The 22,995-nt window shown below is 38.8% G+C and overlaps 1 protein-coding gene across 1 annotated transcript in view; it reads right to left on the bottom strand.

The window, feature by feature from the left end:
* Nucleotides 1-22,995, bottom strand: part of LOC108442487 (F-actin-uncapping protein LRRC16A-like) — a 53,083-nt gene that overhangs the window by 10,925 nt on the left and 19,163 nt on the right. The window contains exons 7-27 of the mRNA XM_017722551.2: nt 22,751-22,821; nt 22,599-22,672; nt 20,139-20,214; nt 19,971-20,059; nt 19,359-19,453; nt 18,407-18,493; nt 13,980-14,083; nt 13,828-13,905; nt 13,262-13,338; nt 12,137-12,241; nt 9,789-9,858; nt 9,240-9,321; nt 8,600-8,699; nt 8,016-8,070; nt 7,028-7,200; nt 6,049-6,117; nt 4,764-4,857; nt 4,543-4,641; nt 3,970-4,098; nt 1,980-2,126; nt 69-244 (exon numbers count right to left, since the gene is read on the bottom strand). Coding sequence (XP_017578040.1) covers nt 69-244; nt 1,980-2,126; nt 3,970-4,098; nt 4,543-4,641; nt 4,764-4,857; nt 6,049-6,117; nt 7,028-7,200; nt 8,016-8,070; nt 8,600-8,699; nt 9,240-9,321; nt 9,789-9,858; nt 12,137-12,241; nt 13,262-13,338; nt 13,828-13,905; nt 13,980-14,083; nt 18,407-18,493; nt 19,359-19,453; nt 19,971-20,059; nt 20,139-20,214; nt 22,599-22,672; nt 22,751-22,821 — 2,050 coding nt within the window. The remainder of the gene's footprint in view (nt 1-68; nt 245-1,979; nt 2,127-3,969; nt 4,099-4,542; nt 4,642-4,763; nt 4,858-6,048; nt 6,118-7,027; nt 7,201-8,015; nt 8,071-8,599; nt 8,700-9,239; nt 9,322-9,788; nt 9,859-12,136; nt 12,242-13,261; nt 13,339-13,827; nt 13,906-13,979; nt 14,084-18,406; nt 18,494-19,358; nt 19,454-19,970; nt 20,060-20,138; nt 20,215-22,598; nt 22,673-22,750; nt 22,822-22,995) is intronic.

The raw sequence follows: 22,995 nt of genomic DNA, 5'->3' as shown, positions 1-22,995 counted from the left end.
ATGCAGCATATACAGCTTCACTGCCCAGCAGTCAGTAGATGGACAGAGGAGAGGTGTGTGAGCGTGACCTGATTTTGTTGATGATGTCAACGGCAGACTGCTCGAGCAGAGTACTGGTGATGAAGGTCTGGGGCACACTCATCCTCCCCTCACTCGCCCGCATCAGAACCGGCCTGAGATCCGCTCTGCGCATCACGTGAGGACACACGCTCTCCGCCGTGTCCACCATGGACACCAACAAAGTCTACAAACAAACAAATACAAGCAAAAGATGGTAGAATAGAGGTGGGGAGCTGAGGGCACAGTTGACCTTTGTGCTCTACAAATCCAGGTGCTGCAGTCCAAAGTTAAGATTTGACCAGGTCAAGATACGACTGTCCACAAATTCACATTACAGACGCAAATATGATGCTAAATTAGGTATTATATTGCATCTTAAAGCATCTAATCTCATGTTTGGAAATCCTGGTCCACCCAGTGTAGGGGATAATAGATTGTTGTGTCTGCTACCAAGCAACTAATAATACAAACAAAAACAAACAAATAACATGAACAAAACTGTAAGATATGGTACCGACAGCTACATGCTGAAATTGTATCCCTACTTAGTAACTTTCATTTTTGTCTGTTTATTAAATCAGATTCTATAATATTGTATTTTTTTACATTATTAAATTAAATTTGTGCAAACTAATTACAGCTGTTCTTGTTTCCATCCCTTGGCCACTTTATGAGTTATCTTTATTGATAGTTCTACGTCTCTTGTCTGTGCAAATCAGCAATAGCTGTGGAGAAAGCTAGCAAATGGGTCCTGTAAGACATAGTCCTTGTTCATTAAGTGATGGGGGTTGGGAGGGGTTGCATCTATTATCCATAAATGGGGCCATAGCCCATAAAAAGTTTGTCTAGAAAGGAAGTTCCTGTAATGCTCTTTTGTTATCTGGAGTAAGCGTGACACCCACAAAGTATGCTTTTAGTATACTTAAAGTATATACTTATAGTATATTTAAAGTATACATTTGTGTTCATGTTTCTTTAATATTACTGTTATTTAAATGTATTTACATCTGCCATTTTAATCCTCTTGTCAATGCACTCAACCTCTAAGCTTTGTAACAGAATGCGGATCTCCCTGCTGTTCCCTGATGCTACCAGAAGGAGGCAGTGTAGCACCGGATATGCTGCGATTATCTATGATAGTCTTGAAATCTCCTATTCGAGGCATTCATGATAGTAAGCCAGGTCTTCTGTCTCATCCTTTTAACACTGTTTTTCAGGGGCAAAATCTGTCCCAAGAGTCCCAAGCCTGGGACCTGTAACATAGAGATAAGATGTCCTTAAGATCTATAAACAACTTCAGATGGTTTGAATTTTGGACAACGGCTACTACAGAATAACATCTTTAAATCTGCACTATGTTGGAATTTTTGCTAAAATTCAAAGAAGTGCATTACTGAGTCAGGAGGTTAAAACCAAGCTAAAATACGGTGTGTGTGTGTGTGCTGCTGCTGTAAAGCCTGCAATAGTCCGTTTAAAAGTCAGAGGCTAGCCTGTCCTTAAAAAAATGACAAAGTCTAAAAGAAAGATTGACCAAGACTTCCTTAAATGACTGTTTAATATTATTTTCTGGAAAAACAAACAAGCAAACAAACAAAAAAACAAAACGCACAATTTCCTTTTCTACCACTGTCCAGCCAGCCCCCATTGGGAGAAGACCACCTATCTGTTGCAGCAGGTAGTTGTATGGTCATCTCTAAAGAAGGGTTACGCAACCAAGATAATTTTTTTCCCCTTGCCATACATGAATTAGTCCAGTTTTCTTCCAGAACTTCTGAAATCTCAGCTTCCAATCAAATCTACCATTTTACAAAGCTATACATGGTCTCCACTGCTGGTACTGAACTCAACCTGCACTTATTGGACATTGCTTGAATGTGTCTTTACTGCTGATGTGAGGTGTGTTTGAGCCTGGGGCTCACCTGCAGCTGTTGATCTATGACAATGCTGATGTCTCCTGCCATTGACTGCAGTCTCTCCTGGATAGGCCCCGCCCATGGGTTCTCCACACCATCAGAAGTACCTCCACCTCCACGCCATGAGCGCAGGTGATACATACTGGCCAACAGCTACAGAGAATAAAGTTTGAAATCACTTTGGTCAATAATCAGTTACTGGATGTAAATTAGAATGTTGTAAATTGTACAGTAAAAGATACAGTATACGCCCAAAAGTCCCTAGACACCTGCCCAGCCAACATTTGTTCTGAAACGAAGGAAGTTTGTTCCCCCTTTGCTGCAGTAACAGACTCTACTCTTGGGAGAAGGTTTTACTGTAGATGCTGGAACATTGCTGTGAGGATTTGATTGCACTCAGCTATAAGAACATTATATGAGGTTAGGTACTGATGCTATGGGAGGCAAATGAAAATGAAAACAATAAAATGTAAATGCAAACCTCTTTTTGCCATTTCTTTTTCCAAACATCTGTGCAATTATCCCGCCAAAATTGAAAATGAAATGAAATGCCTTCATTTGCAATTTCATTTTTCACATGAGCACGAGCCGTTTGCGACAAAATTAAAAATAAACTGAAAACGCCTGTTTGTCATTTCATTTTAGTTTTTATTCTGGTTTTTCACGGCCAAATCTAAAATGAAAAAGCTAACAGACAAAAGAAAACACAAACTTCGCTTTGGCTTTTCTTCATGAAAAGCAGAATACGTGTCAAAACTAAAATCAAAATGCAAAGTTTACTTTCTTATTTCCTTTTCATAGTGATCAGCTGCAAATCTGACAAAATTAAAATGAAAATGCTAAATAAATAAATCAACAGCAAAGTGACAGTTCGTGATTACGTTTTCTTCGTGGACGTGCTTTAACTGTCAGAATGACAAGGAAAATGAAAACAATCTTCAGCGCCACCTGCTGGAGATTCACTTTTCATTTTCCAGTTTTCTATTTCATTTTCTAACTGACCAACATGCAAATATATGTTAATTAGCACTAGGCGGGGCTATGGGCTACATTTTAGGACAGCCCCAGCCATCTGCGCCAGAACCGCCATCATTCCTCAAGATAAAAGACTTCAGAGTCTCCAGAAAAAACACCGTCATGACTCAGATCTGGTGAAACTGAACATCAGACCAAATGCCCTCAGACCAAACAGCCTCAGAGAAAAGGTATCAGACCAAACACAAGTCTGGTCCAGCACAGACATGTTCATATGACTTAGAAAACTATGGTGCATCTCGATATAAATGCCGGCATAACATTTTCAGTTTTTTCTGAGGATGTTTGGTCTGATACCTTGTCTCTGGGGTCATTTGGTCACCAGATCTGAGACATGATTTTTCTTCGCACAGCTGGGGCTGTCCTAAAATGTACCCTGTAGCCCCGTCTAGTGCTAATTAACATATATTTGCATGTTGGTCAGATAGAAAAAGAAAACTGGAAAATGAAAAGTGAATCTCCAGCAGGTGGCGCTGAAGTTCGTTTTCATTTGCCTTTTCATTCTGACAGTTAAAGCGTGTCATCGCCTAAAACTGAATCAAAGACGGTCACTTTGCTGCTGATTTATCCATTTTGCATTTTCATTTTAATTTTGTCAGATTTGCAGCTGATCGCTATGAAAAAAAAATAAGAAAGTAAACTTTGCATTTTGATTTTAATTTTGACACGTATTCTGTGTTTCATGAAGAAAACCCACAAAAAATGGGTCACAAGTTTTTGTTGGTGTGTTTAGTCACAAGCATTGCTAACACAACTTGTAAACAAATGGGAGAGGAGGCTGCTTTTTGTTTTGCTGTGGTAACACAGATGACCAAATTGGTACCTTATGCTGTTGCAGATGCATGGGGACACCTTAGCATTCACACTGCAAAGGTTATGTGGTCATTTTGTGATTACATCACTGTCTCTGAAATGCACTGGACCACATATGTATGTGTGTTAGTTTGCATGTTAATCTCACTCTTTTTGAGTTACGGGCGTCCTGTACGAGTCTCTCTGCTGTCCTCATGTCCTCCTGGACACGCTCCCTCTCACTGAAGCGAAGAGAGTTCAAATGGTCCTGCACCTTCACACACAGCCTGTCAATCATCTACACACATACACACGTCATTAGGGCAATTGGCAGATTTCTGCTCCAAACACACTCAATTTATTATTTTGATTTTGGCTGATTTGTTTCACAATGTTATGATGACATACTGTGATGCAGGTAAGAGCACTTGCACTGTATTTGAATGCTGCTGCGTTTGTCTTGTATCAAAATGTCAGATTCATGCTTTCGGTTGAAATAAAACAGCTATTATAAAACGACCAAAAAAATTATTCTTCAGCCAATTCAGCTGCAAAGAACTTGGAATCGGTCACACAAATTGATGACAGATGCATCACTACTGGCCATTTGTGTTAAACTGTACAGACACAATGGTTTAACCCTGAAGTTTCATGCACAAACTGTCAATGCTCACTCACTCCCACACTTATGCACACACACACACACACACACACACACACACACACACACACACTATGTAACCTGCTGTGTAGTAGATGTGACGATGCCCTGCTGCAGTCTGTAGGCCTGTTCCTGCAGGTATCTCCTTGTCTCATGGTTCCTCAATAGATACTGCTCCATCTGGACACACATATACTGGCAATTTAACAAACTCGTAAAATTCAATCAAACGTCTTCAACTCTGTAACTGGTTCACTGTTTAATATTGAGCATGTTCTGAATGCACTCTCTTCCCCTCTGACCTTCATGAGGGCGTCCTCAGTCTTCTCTGGGCTGGACTTGAGCGCCAGCGCAGCATCCATGATGGGTACTGGCATGAAGCGGATAGTGTAGTTCCTGCAAGCCACAAATCAGAATCTGACCACTCTCGTAGGTGTCAACCCGTGTGTTCAGTGTTGAGTTTTTCCTCAATTTTAGCAACATAAAGCTGGGATCTGATCTAATGTGGTGGGAGTTTACGTAGCCTGTTTACTGATTTATGTAAAATAATTTTGTTTGGGATTGCACAACTACTAGTTTTTACTAGTTGACTAGCCATTTAAAAAGTAGTTGTCTAGTCGTTATTATCACATAAAAATATAGTGTTCCAGACATTGGGCATGAGTTTTTTTTTGTTGTATTTCAGTAAGTGTCTCAGACTCTGAAGTACACGGACTGTCTGATGTGAACTGCACATTAAAATCACTACAGTTCTCAGAACCTCACCTCTTACTGAGAATGCCTTTAAATGCTTCTGTTTTTTTATCACTCCAATGGGAATCAAACAACTGTCAAGCTAAATGCTATTAGCAAGCAGTTAATCTGCACATCACTAAGCCTTTCAGTGTGAGACAGTCACTGTAAACATTCACATCCTATTTTTCTCTAGAAGTATTTCCTGAAACGTGTTCGCACTCATAGGTAGGAAGTAAACAACATCTCCTGGTGCGTGTGCTGACCTGTACTCCACAGTACTTAACTTGAACACACTTTACACTAAATGTCTTGGACTAGTCGATCTGCATGTAAACCAAATGACCCTTTACTATCAGAAATGGTGGTTTTTAAAACCTTTATTTCAGAGTAGATTTACACAGCATGCAGTGGAGTTTTTTCTTTTAACTGTTGGGCAGTACTTTTACACAAATAAAGTACTTTGCATTCCTTGTGTTTAGCAGAAAAGCTGATTTCTGTTCTCTCCTCTGGAATCTTCACTGCACCTTTTGCCACTGCTGTATTTCAGGCACTGCCCCTAATTAATTGACTGCTGCCCATGGCACTGAATAGTGAACTTACTAACCATATGTGAGGCTGTTTAACTGCTAAATGAAATAAATTGACATTCCTGATTCTGTATGAAGTAATTAGTACGATTAACAAAGTATTTCACAACAACAGAAATCTAAACTGGATACATTTCTCTTGTTAATTATTTTAATTTTGGAGATGTACTTTATGGGTGTCAGTGCATTTATGCAGTTTGAATGCTGTGAATAGAACGGTTAGTTTATCTAAACCTAACACACACATACATGAATACCGACTCACTTCTCCAAAGCAGCTGCCACATCCTGTAGCCCCTGAGCACTGACGTTATTCCTGTCCCAAATTACAGTCCTAAAACACACACACACACACACACACACACACACACACACACACACAGTTTTAGAGCTGTGTATGTAGTAAGATACTACATATTAATTAATACTTAGGTGATAATTTAACATAAACTGTCTAACGGTCAGACAGATTCGCAGACGCTCGCAGGTAAGATGAGGAGGTTTTAATGATCCACACGGTCCAAAGGGGAAAACACAATTCAGAGAATAGTCCAGTCCAGTAATCAAAAACACGAAGCAATCCAAAAAAGGCAACAGTACCAAAGGGGCAAAACACAAATCATAAACGGGTAAATTCATCCAACGGCCGAAACACTAAACACACAAAACAGTAGTATCCGAGAACGCTCAGTGATTGTCGAAACAATAGCTCACAAAGTTCTGAACCTGATTCTCTGCTTAAATATAGTTGGGATTAACATCAGGTGTTTAGAGTTCAATAATCAGGCGACTGAGATCGCTGATAGGTGTGTGGGGAAACCACGTGATCAGTCTGAGAATCCTGGGGGTTGGAGTCTTCTACAATGGAGAATCCGCTAGCACGTGATCGATCACGTGGTCTCCCCTAGCACTCTGGGAGATGAAGTCCAGCTCCTTTGCTGAATGGGTGACACTGTTTTATGCAAAAGCTTGAACTCCATCAAATTATCATGATGGAAAAAACAGAACATAAAATGTAAAATGTTTTCAGAGGCCAAATTTATGTTTTGTTAAAATGAGGTAATTGTTCATTAAATGTGCAGAAGTGTGTTCTCTATAGAGACGTGTTAACTTATTTTTACTTCAACAAAACATGTAATTTGACCAGGAGTGCCCAAACGTTTGCACATGACTGCATATGTATGTATGTATGTATGTATGTATGTATGTATGTATGTGTTCTTGTTCGTGTTTGTGAATGTGACCTGAGTTTAGTGTTGATCTGCAGGGCTTTGGCCAGCATCTTGGCCCCCATATCACCCATGGCGTTTCCGCTGATGTCGAGGCGGGTCAGGGAGCTGTTTCCTCCCACAGCGTTCAGCACTATGGACAGATCCGCCTTCAACTTGGAGTCGGCCAGCGAGAGAGAGCTCAGTGGCTACACACACACACACACACACACACAAAATACAGAGGCTGTATGGTATGTAATATATGAAGCGTTAATGGCTGTCACAAGAAATATGCATAATCATAAGGTGATTTTTAACCCCTTAAATGGCCAGAGCCCACCCACAGGGGCAAAGTTTTAACTCTTCTAACACCTAAGAATAGCTAAGGCAGTTTGCCCTAACTTTACCTTGAATATGGTTGGTGTAGTGGGTAACATCACTGCCTTCCATATTGTAGGCTGGGGTTCAATCCCAGCCTTGGCCAGCACCCTACACTATACCAATAAGAGTCCTTGGGCAAGACTTCTAACACTACCTTCGCCTATATGTGTAAAAATAATCAAATTGTAAGTCGCTCTGGATAAGAGTGTCTGCCAAATGCTGTAAATGAAACATAATTCAATGGAACCAGACATTTTTTCAGGTCATTTTGGGTTGTTTCTTTTGGTCCATTCATCATGAAATTTACACCCAATATAAAGGCCAACAGGCATTTTCAAATTATGTCAAAAACTGAAAAATTTCAAAAATGGAGATACAAGGTTTTCTTCTGACAGCAGCGATATACAAGCTTCACTCAAGATCAGTGCTGCCTAGTTTACAACAATACAGCATAATTATGTAGTACATTGGAAAGCTATTCATAGGACCTACTTTAAAGAGGCACACTGTGACCTGTATTAACTCCTGGCTTTAATACTATTAATATACACACAGATCATTTTTAACTGCAGTGATGAAGTAAAGGCAGAAATCTGGTAAAGTAAAGCCCAGTCTGATATATAAACAAACATGCACTCACCGAATCCTCCTCCTGGATCATAAGGACCAAACTGCTCAGGACCTGACCTAGATTCCTGTGTGCAATCAAAAAATAATAATAATAAATTCAACAATTTAAAGCTGTTGCATCCCTCTGTTATCTGAGACACATCACATGGTGGGTTAGAGCTACTCTGACCTATAAAAAAACACTCATTTTGAATTTGCTCTTCACGAGAAGCACCTGCTGAAGAACCATGCCTTGCCAAAAATAAGAGGTCTCAGAAAACCTATGATCAATACTGGTTTGCGTGAAGCTGGAGAGGATTACAATGTAATCTCAAAGAGTTTAGGTCTTCCTCAGTCTATAGACAAACAGTCTATAAATAAAGACAATGCAGTGCTGTGTCTGCTTTCCCTAGAAGTGGATGCTCAGCCAAGGTCATTACAATAAAGTAAAAGATGACCTTAGAGTAAAAGCTATGGTTTGAAGGTATCATTGAAACCAGGCCAGACACTGGCACAATGCTGCTGCTCTTCAAGAGTGACCTCCCGTGGCCCTTGGGTCATTACACTCCAATTACTCTGCTGCAATAAGAAGCCCACACTGAAAACAACTCTCACTTGGATTTGATGTTGCTGAAATTCTTGCCCAGAGACAGATGTCTGATGGAGCGGTTTTTAGCCAGCCACACCAGCAGAGTGGTCAGATCAGAGTCCAGACCTGCAACAACAAAGAACATTAGCGTTTAATGATATGCATTTATGTGCAGTCGAAAGGAAAAGTTTGGGCGTTCCTGGTCAAATGACATGACTTGTTGATTGAGTGTAAATAAATTCACACATCCTCTACAGAGAACACACATGTGCACAATACAACGCACAACTACTGTTCATTTGCTATATTTAATATATAAACAATAATAATAAAGCAAATAATAATACATATTCATAAAAGGTGGCCTGTGCAAATGTTTTGGCACATTTATGTTGTACTTTTTCCAGTATGCGAAACTCAACATCAAAAATCAACACAAAGTGTGTACTAAATTTAACAGGAAAATGTGATTAAGTTCTTTTTAGAGGATATTCAAACTTGTTTTCACTTAGAAAAATCAACAAAACCTGTCACTTGACTAGGAGTGTTCAAACTTTTGCATATGACTGTAATGGTCTACATTTTATTAGTAAGTCTGGAGTAGGTGTGATGGAAAAAGACAAAATCTAGGACAAAGAAAAGTGTGTGTGCGCATGTGTGTCTGACCATTGTCTGATATGTCCAGACTGGCGATGTTGGGGATCTCAGCTATACATCCCTCCAGAATCTGAGAGCCAGCCGACCGCAGCTATACACACAGACCCACACACATTTTACATTTCTGGGAGATATTAGTTAAAAAAAACTTTTTAATTTTAATGTAACACTTATTTTCATGACTGTGTGTGATTCATAAAAGTATCTAATAATAATAATAATTTTACCCTGAATGATGATGTTACATATAAGTAGTCAGCACCAACCACACCCTACATGAGAAAAGACCTAAAGCTTCCCAGCAGTGACAAAAACACTATGAAACCTAACCAAGGAGTAGGAGTTTAATGGACATGGCTATAGTGGGAGTTTTTGCAGTTTCAAAACCTATGTATTTAAGGTTCCACCCAGCATGGTTAACTTCCTGTGAAATAGTGTGAGGAAATGTGTGGTTGCAGTAACTTCCTCAGTACAGACTCAGCCATTAGAAAATATGAAAACTGAGCTTTTCTGAGAGTTACTCAAAAAACTCCTGTGTTTCTCTAAAAGTGATTGTACCTCACAGCTGCTCAGATCCAAAGAAATGTCTTTCAGGTTAGGGTTGCTGGCCAGACCCAGTAACAGAGCTCTGAAACAAAATACACACACATAAGTATATGGGGTGGTGTATGGATATAGAAACAAGTTTTAAAACAAAAGCTCAAATCTCCAAAAGGGTAACTTTACAGGAGAAAGAAAAAAGATTTACTTTTAATGTAAGCCAATGGAACCAGAATTCCATAACTGAATTAATCGTGAAATTGTAAAGGAAAACAGACTTTTTCAAATCATGTCAAAAATAGAAAAATGGCAAAATGGAGATATGAGGTTTTGTTTTCACAGCAGTGGTGTATATAGATATGTGGACAGACAGACAGACAGATAGATGGATGAATAGATGGATTGATGGGATGGATAGATGGATGATCCAAACATAACAACATCATAATTTATAGGGTATTTTTTGGGATTCATCTGGACCAAAACTTTTTTTTTTTAAAGCTAAGCTGTATTTATGATTAATATTATGCTTTTATGCATGTACAGCTATTCAAAGCTGTGTTTGCTAGTCATGTACTAGCTAACATTTTTGAGTTCTGCTCAAAATGATCTCAAACTGTCTAACTAACTGTCTAACTTAGTAAACACTCACTATTGAAACATTCGTTGACGTGTCAGTAGTGAAGTGATAGTTTTGCTAGGGACAAAATGATGTTCAATTAAGGTTCAGGGTCACTCAAAGCAAAATTATTTCAATATACAGTCCAAGTTAAAAGCCTGAAATGTGTGTAAACCAATTTAGTGCTTCAGGACCGTTTGCTGTGTACTGATTACCAACTGAACTGATGGGGAAAACCGAATATGTCTGATAAGCAGATGAACTCACTGCTGTTTCAGTTTCATGTGTAAATTATAATTATTTCTCTTGCTTCGAGATGTGATTAGCAGGAACTCAGGAACTCAGGCTCATGTATGTGTACTCTCCCCAAGCTTTGGTTACACATCCAAACCAAGTGTCAGGTGTTTCATCATAGGTGAAAAGTGAGCTGTGCTCAAGTCAAGTGACTTTTTTTACAGCAGGCGTAAAGCAACTTTACACAAAAATCCAGATGTGAGCCCCCATAAGCATCGCTAATGGTGACAGTGGTATAGAAAAAACCTTAAAAGGGACGAAGACTCAAAAGTGGAACGCATCCTCCTCTTTTTGACACCGGATAGGAAGACAATGACACAAGACCAAAATGAACAGAGGATAAGGTTTGAACATTAGTATAAAACATTAAATACACAAAAGGAGAAAAGCAGGTGAAGCAATGACTCTGAATAAATAGTTAGAGTGCAGCAGCAGCATCATCATCACGAGGGTCAGGTCATGCGAGGTGTGCACAGTGTTGTACAGCAGAAACAGCAGGAGCTTCTGCAAAACCACTGAAAAATGTCTATGCTTGTGTTGAAGCAACAGCATAATCAATGGACTACTCAAACAATGAGTCATGACCCAGCCAACAGACTGCATTACTGAAAATGAATGTGTTAACTGCAGTACATCAAGATGAGGTCAGTTGGCTTCCTGAGCGCAGAGCAGTGGTGGGAGATTTCGTTGGTATTCCTTGGATGATGAAACCTTCATAGACATGACAGCGTATACAACGTCATATGCAAAAGTTTGGGTGCCTCTATTCAAATAACATGGCTTTCTGATTTTCTAAGTGAAAAGTAAGTTACATGTCCTCTATAGACTACACACATTTGCACATTTTAAACACTGTTTATTCGCTTAATTTGACACATAAATGTGTGCAAAAGTTATGTCATGCTACATTTTATGTTTGATTGTTTATGTATGTCAACAGATAAACAGAAATTGTGAGGTAAAACTAGCAGTGTCATTCAAGTGTGCTCTTTGTGGAGGATGTGTTAAACCTATTTTCTTACTGTTATCCTAAAGAGATTCATTTACAACCACAGTACAAGCAGATAAAAACTGGACTGTCTATAAATAGACTGTTATGTATTTTAATCTGGGACCAAAGATAACATCCATCCATAGTGTTTATGTTATGCTTAGTGTGTATATTATTAGATTCATTAGCATTTTCAGTCCAACTGTTCCGTTAACCCACATGTGTCAGGCTCCAGTCCTCATGGGCCAAAGCACTGCAGCCTTCAGCACGCTGCCTCTATAAACACTCATGATTCAGCTCATCAGCTAATTAGCAAGACCTTCCTGAGGTGAATTCAGGGCAGTATACGAGTGTAAGACTGATCTCTGTGGCACTTTGAGCTGGAAGGTCCCCAGCTTGACATGCTTGCTTTAACCTATGTTTGTAAACAAGTTGAATTCAAAGGTTTGAGCTGTAACTCACTTAAGGGCCTCTAGGGGGAGCCTGGTACCCGAGAAGATGATGGTGTTGAGGGCCTGAGCGCTGTTAAAGAACTGCTTGAAGGAAGACGGTAACTCCTTCCCTTTCCTACAGGGGGCACAAAGAAGTCAAAAGAGAAAAAGAGTAAAATGCTGTATCAGCATCTTTCAGTTGTTATTTCCGCTGTTGGTTTCTGGTGTTCACTGAGCAGAGAAAAGTGTGTGCACGTGTGTCTGGCTGTTATTCTTTCTTTTTGGCCTTCAATATAAAACTTTTACAGTTGAGTATCTCAGGACAAGAAATGAAACTTAAAATTGTTGAGATGCTGATAAAGAGACATAAGCATATGACAATATGTGACAATTTTGGATTTAATGAGATATAGAAAAGAATAACAGTTGATGTTAATAGAAAACTCTTCTAATAATGGCAGTATTATCAATAATATAGCAATGACATAAGCAGACTTTTACCCTGTTCTTCAGTGGTCAGGACCCCCACATGACTACCACAGAGCAGGTACCATTTGGGTGGTGGATCATTCTTAGTACTGCAGTAACACTGACATGGTGGTGGTGTGTTAGTATGTGTTGAGCTGGTCTGAGTGGAGTGGATCAGACACTGCAGTGCTGCTGGAGTTTTTAAACACTCTGTGTCCACTCACTGTCCACTCTATTAGACACTCCTACCTTGTCAGTCCACCTTGTAGATGTAAAGTCAGAGACGACAGCTCATCTGGTCACAGGAAGCTGTTGGAACAGGCTGGATATTTTTGGTTGCAGCAGTGACACTGAGGTGTTTAAAGACTCCAGCAGCACTGCTGGGTCTGATCCACTCAGACCAGCACAACACACACTAACACACCACCACCACATCAGTGTGACTGCAGTGCTGAGAATAATCCACTATCCAACTAATACCTGCTCTGTGGTGGTCCTGTGTGGGTCCTGACCACTGAAGAACAGGGTAAAAGGAGATGAAGTATATAGAGAAACAGATGGAATAAGGTCTGTAACTGTAGAACTACAAAGTATACCTGATAAAATGGAAAATGTAGAGTGTAGTATTTAATTTCAATGCCATTCCATAATATAATATTATATAATATAATATGAGTGTGATTCTTACTTGAGATTGAAGACACTCTTGGACATGTTGAGAACAGAAAGGTGCTTTAAAGAGCCACGCAGTAATGACGAGCACACCTAAAATTAAAACACACATGCAAACTCAGTGTTCAAAGACAATTAAGCAACATTTAATCTGAATATAAGCAGCCCTTCATCACATATTTAATGGAATTTGGTATTTAATTTGGTATGTCACCTTCTCTATCTTATATTCATGTGTTCTCTCCAACCGTTTGTGCATATAGTTAATTATTAATATTTAATTTACAAAAAACAAACAAAACATGTTTTTTTTAATTTTCTATGAAGGTCCAAATGTGGGTCCAAATCTCAGAAATAACAAGGTATAACAAATTTTTGTTTGCATTGGTTGCAAGACTCCTAATGCTACATCTAACTATATCTATACAACTATATGTTTGAGTGTTCTTGAATTTTACGAATATTTACATTTTGCTGAAATGCAACTAGGCAGACATGATCAGTTTGAGTAAGATTTAGACAGAGTCCATATCCTCTGTCGTAAGAATATGTTTAGTTGGTAAGAGATGTGGACGTGCTGACCAGGTCGAGGGAGCAGTCACAGTTGGACAGGTCCAGAGTCTGAAGGCTGTTCGGCTGACCCAGGAAATTCCACAGATTCTACAGAGGAAAAAACGTACTGGTTCAAAACACAAATAACAGAGGAGACAGAGACTGTGTGTGCATTTACATACAGGCAGGTCATCTCCTCTCAGCGTGTTCCCAGACAGGTCAAGGTGTGTGAGCGTGTTGGAGACAGAAGAGTTAGCGCACAGAGCCTGAGCCAGAATATTCACACCTGAGAAACACACAGACACAGAACATGGCAGGGCAATAGAGATGAAATTTATTATTAATTTATTATCATGATCTTCTCCAAATATGTAACAGAATCACAGAATCAAGTGTTTGTTAACTCACGTATTGTTCGTGCTGTTTAAAACTATTAGGGATATATGATAACAGAATCACACTGATACCGGCACTAGATGTAGGTGACACTAGGATACTGTGCTAAAGTGGCTGCATTTTACTGAATCTGTAACCCTACGGAAATTAATGCTAGAAATCTCTGTAAAGTAGAGGTACAGCCAGTTTCTACAATTCACATCAGCAGATGTCTGCATGAAAGGAACTGGATACTGGCATAAGCTCGCAGTTTTCAGATGAACCCCAGTCTACTATCTAATATTTTAATTAATCTAAACCTGTAAAAATCTCAAATGACACTGATTTTAAATCAAAATAAATAAAATCAAAATAAATAAATATATAAATAAATAAAATAAAAACAAACCACTTGGCAAGAGAGGCACTACTATTTTTTCATATACAGTGGGGAAAAAAAAGTATTTAGTCAGCCACTGATTGTGCAAGTTCTCCTACTTAGTAAGATGAGAGAGGTCTGTAATTTTCATCATAGGTACACTTTAACTGTGAGAGACAATATGAGAAAAAAAAAATCCAGGAAATCACATTGTAGGATTTTTAAAGAATTTATTTGTAAATTATGGTGGAAAATAAGTATTTGGTCAATAACAAAAGTTCAACTCAATACTTTGTAACATAACCTTTGTTGGCAATGACAGAGGTCAAACGTTTCCTGCAAGTCTTCACCAGGTTTGCACACTGTAGCTGGTATTTTGGCCCATTCCTCCTGCAGATCTCCTCTAGAGCAGTGATGTTTTGGAGCTGGGCAACACAGACTTTCAACTCCCTCCACAAATCAGACTGGCTAGGCCACTCCAGGACCTTGAAATGCTTTTTACGGAGCCACTCCTTCGTTGCCTGAGCGGTGTGTTTGGGATCATTGTCATGCTGGAAGACCCAGCCACATTTCATCTTCAGTGCTCTCACTGATGGAAGGAGGTTCATTCTTCCCTTAACACGGATCAGTCGTCCTGTCCACTTTGCAGAAAAACAGCTCCGAAGTCTGATGTTTCCACCTCCATGCTTCACAGTAGGTATGATGTTCTTGGGATGCAACTCAGCATTCTTCTTCTTCCAAACACGACGAGTTGAGTTTTTACCAAAAAGTTCTATTTTGGTTTCATCTGGCCACATGATATTCTCCCAGTCCTCTTCTGGATCATCCATGCTCTCTGGCAAACTTCAGACGGGCCTGGACATGTACTGGCTTAAGCAGGGGGACACGCCTAGCAGTGCAGGATTCCCTCTCGGCGTAGTGTGTTACTGAGGGTAGCCTTTGTTACTTTGATCCCAGCTCTCTGCAGGCCATTCATCAGGTCCCTCCGTGTAGTTCTGGGATTTTTGTTCACCGTTCTCTTGATCATTTTGACCCCATGGGATGAGATCTTGCGTGGACCCCAGATTGAGGGACATTATCAATGGTCTTGTATGTCTTCCATTTTCTTACAATTGCTCCCACAGTTGATTAATTCACAACAACCTGCCTATTGTAGATTCAGTCTTCCCAGCCTGGTGCAGGTCTACAATTTTCTTCCTGGTGTCCTTCGACAGCTCTTTGGTCTTGGACATGGTTGAGTTTGGAGTCTGACTGTTTGAGGCTGTGGACAGGTGTCTTTTATACAGATAACGAGGTCAAACAGGTGCCATTAATACAGGTAATGAGTGGAGGACAGAAGAGTTTCTTAAAGAAGAAGTTACAGGTCTGTGAGAGCCAGAAATCTTGCTTGTTTGTGGGTGACCAAATAATTATTTTCCACCATAATTTACAAATAAATTCTTTAAAAATCCTATAATGTGATTTCCTGGATTTTTTTTCTCATTGTGTCTCTCATAGTTGAAGTGTAGCTATGATGAAAATTACAGACCTCTCTCATCTTTCTAAGTAGGAGAACTTGCACAATCAGTAGCTGACTAAATACTTTTTTACCCCACTGTACACAATTACTAAAAACATACAACCCCAATTCCAATGAAGTTGGGACGTTGTGTAAAACATAAATAAAAACAGAATACAATGATTTGCAAATCCTTTTCAACCTACAGTCAATTGAATACACTACAAAGACAAGATATTTAATGTTAAATTTTCACTCATTTTGAATTTGATGCCGGCAACACGTTCCAAAGAAGTTGGGACAGGGGCGTGTTTACCACTGTGTTACATCACCTTTCCTTTTAACAACACTCAATTAGCGTTTGAGAACTGAGGAAACTAACTACAACTTCAGTTGTTCAACAGTCCGGGGTCTCCGTTGTCATATTTTGCACTTCAAAATGTGGCTTGGTATCGTCTTGCTGAAATAAGCAGGATGTCCCTGAAAAAGACGTTGCTTGGATGGCAGCACATGTTGCTCCAAAACCTGTATGTACCTTTCAGCATTAATGGTGCCTTCACAGATGTGCAAGTTACCCATGCAATGGGCACTAACACACCTCCACACCATCAGAGATGCTGGCTTTTGAACTTTGCGCTGATAACAATCCGGACAGTCCTTTTCCTCTTTGGCCCGGAGGACACGACGTCCATGATTTAAAAACACATTTCAGACCACAGGACACTTTTCCACTCTGCGTCAGTCCATCTCAGATGAGCTCGGGCCCAGAGAAGCCGGCGGCGTTTCTGGGTGTTGTTGATATGTGGCTTTCGCTTTGCATGGCAGTTTTAACTTGCACTTGTAGATGGAGCGACGAACTGAGTTCACTGACAGTGGTTTTCTGAAGTGTTCCTGAGCCCATGTGGGAATATCCGTTGCATTCAATGTTGGTTTTCTGCCTTGCCGCTCACTTGCAGAGATTTCTCCAGATTCTCTGAATCTTTTGATGATATTATGGACTGTAGATGATGAAATCCCTAAATTCCTTGCAATTGCACATTGAGAAACGTTCTTAAACTTTTGGACTATTTGCTCACACAGTTGTTCACAAAGTGGTGAACCTCCCCTCATCCTTGCTTGTGAATAGCTGAGCCTTTCAGGGATGCTCCCTTTATACCCAATCATGACACTCACCTGTTTCCAATTAACCTGTTCACCTGTAGAATGTTCCAAACAGGTGTTTTTTGTCCCAACTTATTTGGAACGTGTTGCAGGCATCAAGTTCAAAATGAGTGAATATTTGCAAAAAACAATAAAGTTTATCTGTTTGAACATTAAATATCTTGTCTTTGTAGTGTATTCAATTGAATATAGGTTGAAAAGGATTTGCAAATCATCATATTCTGTTTTTATTTATGTTTTACACAACATCCCAACTTCACTGGAATTGGGGTTGTAATTATCTATCTAATATATTGCTTAAATATATTTAAAAAATTGCTTAGATAAAAAAATAAAAAATAAAAAAGCACAGTATGTGAACATCATGGTATGCTGTTATAGTGACATATCGCATAGTGCTAAATGTAATCAAATTCAAGGTATAAATACTTTGCACTAGTGTTAAATTTCAGTGCTTCTTGAGAAACTTCTTGTGAAGAGTGTTCCAGATACATGCATGCAAATATTCAGCAGCTTTGGTCCCACTATTGTCTCTAATAACTGTGTAGCTACAATACCATATGCTACAACACTAGCTGCAGATGATTTAGTCAATGTCACAGATGGATTACAGCAGTACAGCCCATGTAATTACACATGTATAAGGACACAGGAACTTTCTTGTAGTGCAGTGTTAAAGTTACACTTTAAAATAAGTGGACAGTTCCTGTGTAGCTCTTATGTAGGTACTGTATAATAACGGACTGGTATTTAAACACAGCACATTTAATTAATATCATAAAAGTTACATTTTATGATAAGATGATCTGCTTGACTGTCACATTATAGAATGGTTTAAAGCTGAAACTGGTTACAGTGTCACAGCACTGGCAACATAAATGCTAGCTAAATGTTGGAAAGCTAACAGATATAGTGTATATACATGAGAGAGAAAAGGCTGTTACAACTATTAAGAAACACTTGTGTAATTACATAAAGCATACGTCTGTAATCTAAATCGTTACTAGTTACATTGCTATTGCATTGGTTGTTCACATGTAACTACATAGTTATTAGAGACACTTAATATAAAGCATGACCGCAGCTTTCATTCACTGAGACATCTCACCAGAGGAGATGAAACAAGAGCTTCACAGTTCAAGCTGTGAAACTATAAACGCATATTCTTAACGCCTAAATAAGTGTGTAATATTTACCTTTAGTTGAGAGGGAGTTTTTTGAGAGGTTTAGATGCTTCAGACCAGATGGGAGTTTTCCCAGTGGAGAGCTCAGAGATGATAATCCTGAGAAACATCGTCATCATCATCATCATCATCACAATCATTATCACTATTATCTCCATTACCATCATTATCACCATCATTATCAGTATCAGCATCATATTCATAATCATCACCTCCACCATTATCACATCACCATCAGCACTATAACCATCACCATTATCCTATATCACTATAACCATCACCTCTATCACTATCATCATCCTCATAATCACTACTGCCATCTTAATCACCATCATATTTTTAACCATCATCATCATCATCGTCGTCAGCAGCTTCAACATCACCACCATTCCCATCAACACCACTATCACAACCATCACCGTTATCGTCTCCATCACTATCACCATCTTCACAACCACTATTACAATCTTAATCACCATCATATTTTAACCATCATCACCATCATCATTATCATCAACATCACTCACTATCGTCATCATCAGCATCACCATCACCATTCATCATCTTCATTAGCATCATCATCAACATCAACACCATTCCCATTAACACCACTATCATGAAAATCACCATTATCCTTTCCATCACTATTCCATCTTAATCACCATCATATTTTTAACCATCACATTACTTTGACCATCATCATCACCACCATCATGATAACTATCACTATCATCATCACTATCATCACTATTATTATCACCATAATCATTATCATTATAATAAACACCATCATCATAGTCATCATCACCATGTTTTCCCAGCAGAGAGCACAGAAACCTTATAAACACATTATAATAACCATAATCATCATCACCATCAGTATTATCATTACCATGAAAACCATCACCACAATCGTAACCACTACCACCATCATCACTAGCACCACCACCAACCACCAAGGTACCTTTGTCCTCCAAGGAGTTATTGGCCAGGTTAAGTGCATGTAGAGCTGAGTGGGGGTTCTGGCTCAGAGCGTTGGCCAACTTCTGTGCAAAATCACTAAGAACACATACATATTGAGACACAACATTATGTTTTCTTTTATGGCACTGATACTGAAACCTTTTTTTACCATTTTTTTTCTTTAGAAACACTTTTGCATTTTTTTCTTATTGAAGCACTTTATTTAAGATGAGCATCTGAAAGCAGGCTATCATGATCAAAGTCTCCTAAGACGAACTTCACAACTAACAATATCACATCACAGTGTGAGTGAGTGATATCTCAGGACAGATTTGTTACAAGATTTGACCAGATTCAAAATGTTTTCCCCCTCTGATCCCATATCTGCAAACCTGTAGCTTTACAGGAGATGGAAAAAACCTCAGAACGCTGTAATAGAGGCTGATGTAACAAATTATTTGGAGGCGTTTCTATTACCATCAAATTTTGGCACAATGCAAAAGGTTATATATAGTTTTAAAGTTTAAACAGTAAAAAACAACAAAAAAGGAGACGCTAGGTTGTTGCGCGACAGCAACGATCTGCGTGTTGTGAGTGAGTGTGCTTTGCTTACGCTTTGAGTCCTGTGTTTTCCAGAACCAGCTCCTCCAGCCTGCTAGAACGAGCCACTACTCTCAAAATCTGATCACATAAATCTGTAGGCTACACACACATAAAGCATACCTCAATACAAAAATATAAGTTACAAAAAAGCAGACACTGCGAGAGAAGAGAGACGTACCAGTTTATAATCCTTCAGGGAGAGTTTGGTGAACCACTGGTTGTATTCCAGCACAGCCACGATGGCCATCAGATCCCTTAGCAAAGAATGAAACATACAAACATCCTTATCCTCATCCTCATCATCATCATCATCATCATTATCATGTATGTATACGAAACATCACATATTGATCTGAACAAGACTCAGAGTCATTTGGACTAACAGTATGACGCTGATGGTGCTGTTGCTCCAGGTAGGCAGACGAATAGAGGTACACATATCTGACTCAATTAATTAAATAAGATAAAATACCTGCGAAAGTTCAGTTAACATAAAACAATTATGATGAAATACTATATTTATATTTAGTATATTTATCATCTACTTTCACTTTTGTACAAAAAGCAAGTTTTGTCTAAATATTTTCTTCTTCTGCAAACTATTGTTAAAAACAATATAAACTCTTTTTTCCCCAGAAATGATTTGACCCTGTCCAACCCAGCGTCTTGCTTGTGGTCCATTCGGAGACCTTGGCAATGGTCCGATTTTCATTCAAATCTGTGTGTGCGTGTCCGCATCAGCCACAGCTAAATACACCATTTAAAACATGCACTAAGCTTTCTTTCTTGCTTTCTTTCTTCAGAGAGCGAACACCAGCTCATTCAGATCATGGCTCAGATCAGTAAGCGTTTATTTTTAATCAGAGCAACAACAAAACACATCTGATGTGTGATTTACAGTTGTATGTGCAGTTTTTAATACCTCAGTCCATTGAAACATTGTGTTCATTTTCTAAGTGAAAATAAACAAACACATGCTCTACAGAGATCACACTGTATGGCATTTTCTACTAATTTTATTACACAGTTATATATATATATTTGCTGAGGTTAATAAACATAAAATATCAAATGTGCCATAACTTATGCACAGGCCACATGTTGAGATTTTTCCTGCTATGTTAAATTTAAGATAAGATAATCCTTTATTAGTGCCACAACTGGGGGAAATTCTCAGATTCTTTAGCAAATAAAGAAATCAAATAAAGTAATTATTCACTCTTCAAATCAACAAAACTTGTCAGCACTCAAGCTTTAGACTGTGCATTACTTATTATACATTTAGCTGTTTAAAAAGATCATTTGTGGCACCAACTAAATAAAAATCTATGAATTGTCAGCATTGTTAGATGATGCTCCTGCCTATCAAAAAATGCAACAACCGCACTGAGAAATCACATTATTAACGGCCCTGGCCCTTTAAGGAGTTAAAAACATTTTTATGATGCACTTAAGCATCTTTATATTTAGTTTTTGTCAGATTTGATAAACTGGGATAGACAAAATTAAACTTATATATTATATATTATTATATATATTATAAAAATACTATAATAATAATTAAAGTACTACTACTAAAAATAAACCTACTTCAATGTTTAATGTTTTACAAACTGTACTGAACTAAATCCAGTGAACAGGTCTAGTTATGCTCACTTTGTGATGATGAAACATGAAACGTATTTGTTAAGTGTTTTTCAAGTGCTGTCAATGTTCACGATATGTTTAGAAAAGTGATCGGGACAGAATTGATCACAATAGCGATACAACAATCATATTGCCCACCCCTGAAATCCTGAAGGGATTGAGAGCTCATTAGTTATTAGTTCATTTTTAGAGGCTTAACATTACTACCTTGATCTCTGAACTTGTTTCCTCAAAGCTGAAAGATCAAAACCAGAAAATACGTTGCCAACAACAGTCTTGTTGACTGATTGTAACAAAGAAATCAAAGTACTTTCTGCTTAAGTTGCACTGGCTTATGTACTTCATGACTTTATTATGGATGTTTTAAAGTGAGTTCAGTGACAGAAATTTCTGACATAAAAAAATAAATAAAATAAAAATAAACAAGACATCCAAATGAATGCCACCAAGGTGTGGGGAAATTAGAAAGCCATCCACCACTTTTATTACCAACTGTGGAGTTTCTTGACTACTTCCACATTCCAAACATACCCCATGCGTTACCACAGAGACTGGGCGGGAGGGCCCTGCTGCAGTGTGACTTTCCATTGGCTGAACAGGCTGTAGGCTGAATTTGGGGTGCATTCAATGGATACTTTTCAACAGATAAGTTTCACAAACACACTTTGGAACAAAGTAAAATAACTACACACACGTTCATTATAAAACGATTATCAACATTATCAAAAATTGGAGCCGGAACACCGTTTCATCCCAACTTTTACTCTTAGAATAGGGTTCTGGTGAGTTCCAGCCCATTTCCACCCCTGACTGTCACTGATATTTACATTTATTTGAATATTTTTTCCTCTAAACAAACCGTTTTAATATAGCAAGTTATTACAAACTGTTCAATTGGATTCAAGCATTTTTTAAATCTTTGTTCTCTTGTTTACATGCACAAACCTAAACAAACTCACACACACCCAAATCCACTGTTGGCAGCTGTTACCTGTTCTCCAGGTGGATAAAGTCTTGCAGGTTTAGCTCTCGCGTGTCCTGGGTTAGGTAAATAGTGTCCACATCCTGGAGACAGAAGAATGAAGTGAGGGATCAAAGAGGAAAGGGGGAGAGAGAAAGAGATAGAGAGGAAGTTATACATACCCACTGCACCTCTTCTCTGTAGGGAAGACCCAACTGATCACACACACACCAATACATGCGAGAGAAAGCACCTGCAGAGAGAGAGAGAGAGAGAGAGAGAGAGTGAGAGAGAGAGAGAGAGAGAGAGACACACAAAAAAGCTAAGAAACTGGGACTCCTAACAACCACCTGCAAGACCTGGTAAACACCAGCATTGTCCCCATCAGTTAAACAGCACTTAAAGCTTCCTTCTTTGAGAGAGAGGA

Source organism: Pygocentrus nattereri, chromosome 11 (assembly GCF_015220715.1).
Source record: "Pygocentrus nattereri isolate fPygNat1 chromosome 11, fPygNat1.pri, whole genome shotgun sequence".
In the NCBI taxonomy this organism is placed as follows: Eukaryota; Metazoa; Chordata; class Actinopteri; order Characiformes; family Serrasalmidae; genus Pygocentrus; species Pygocentrus nattereri.
This window is presented reverse-complemented; position numbering and strand designations above follow the sequence as displayed.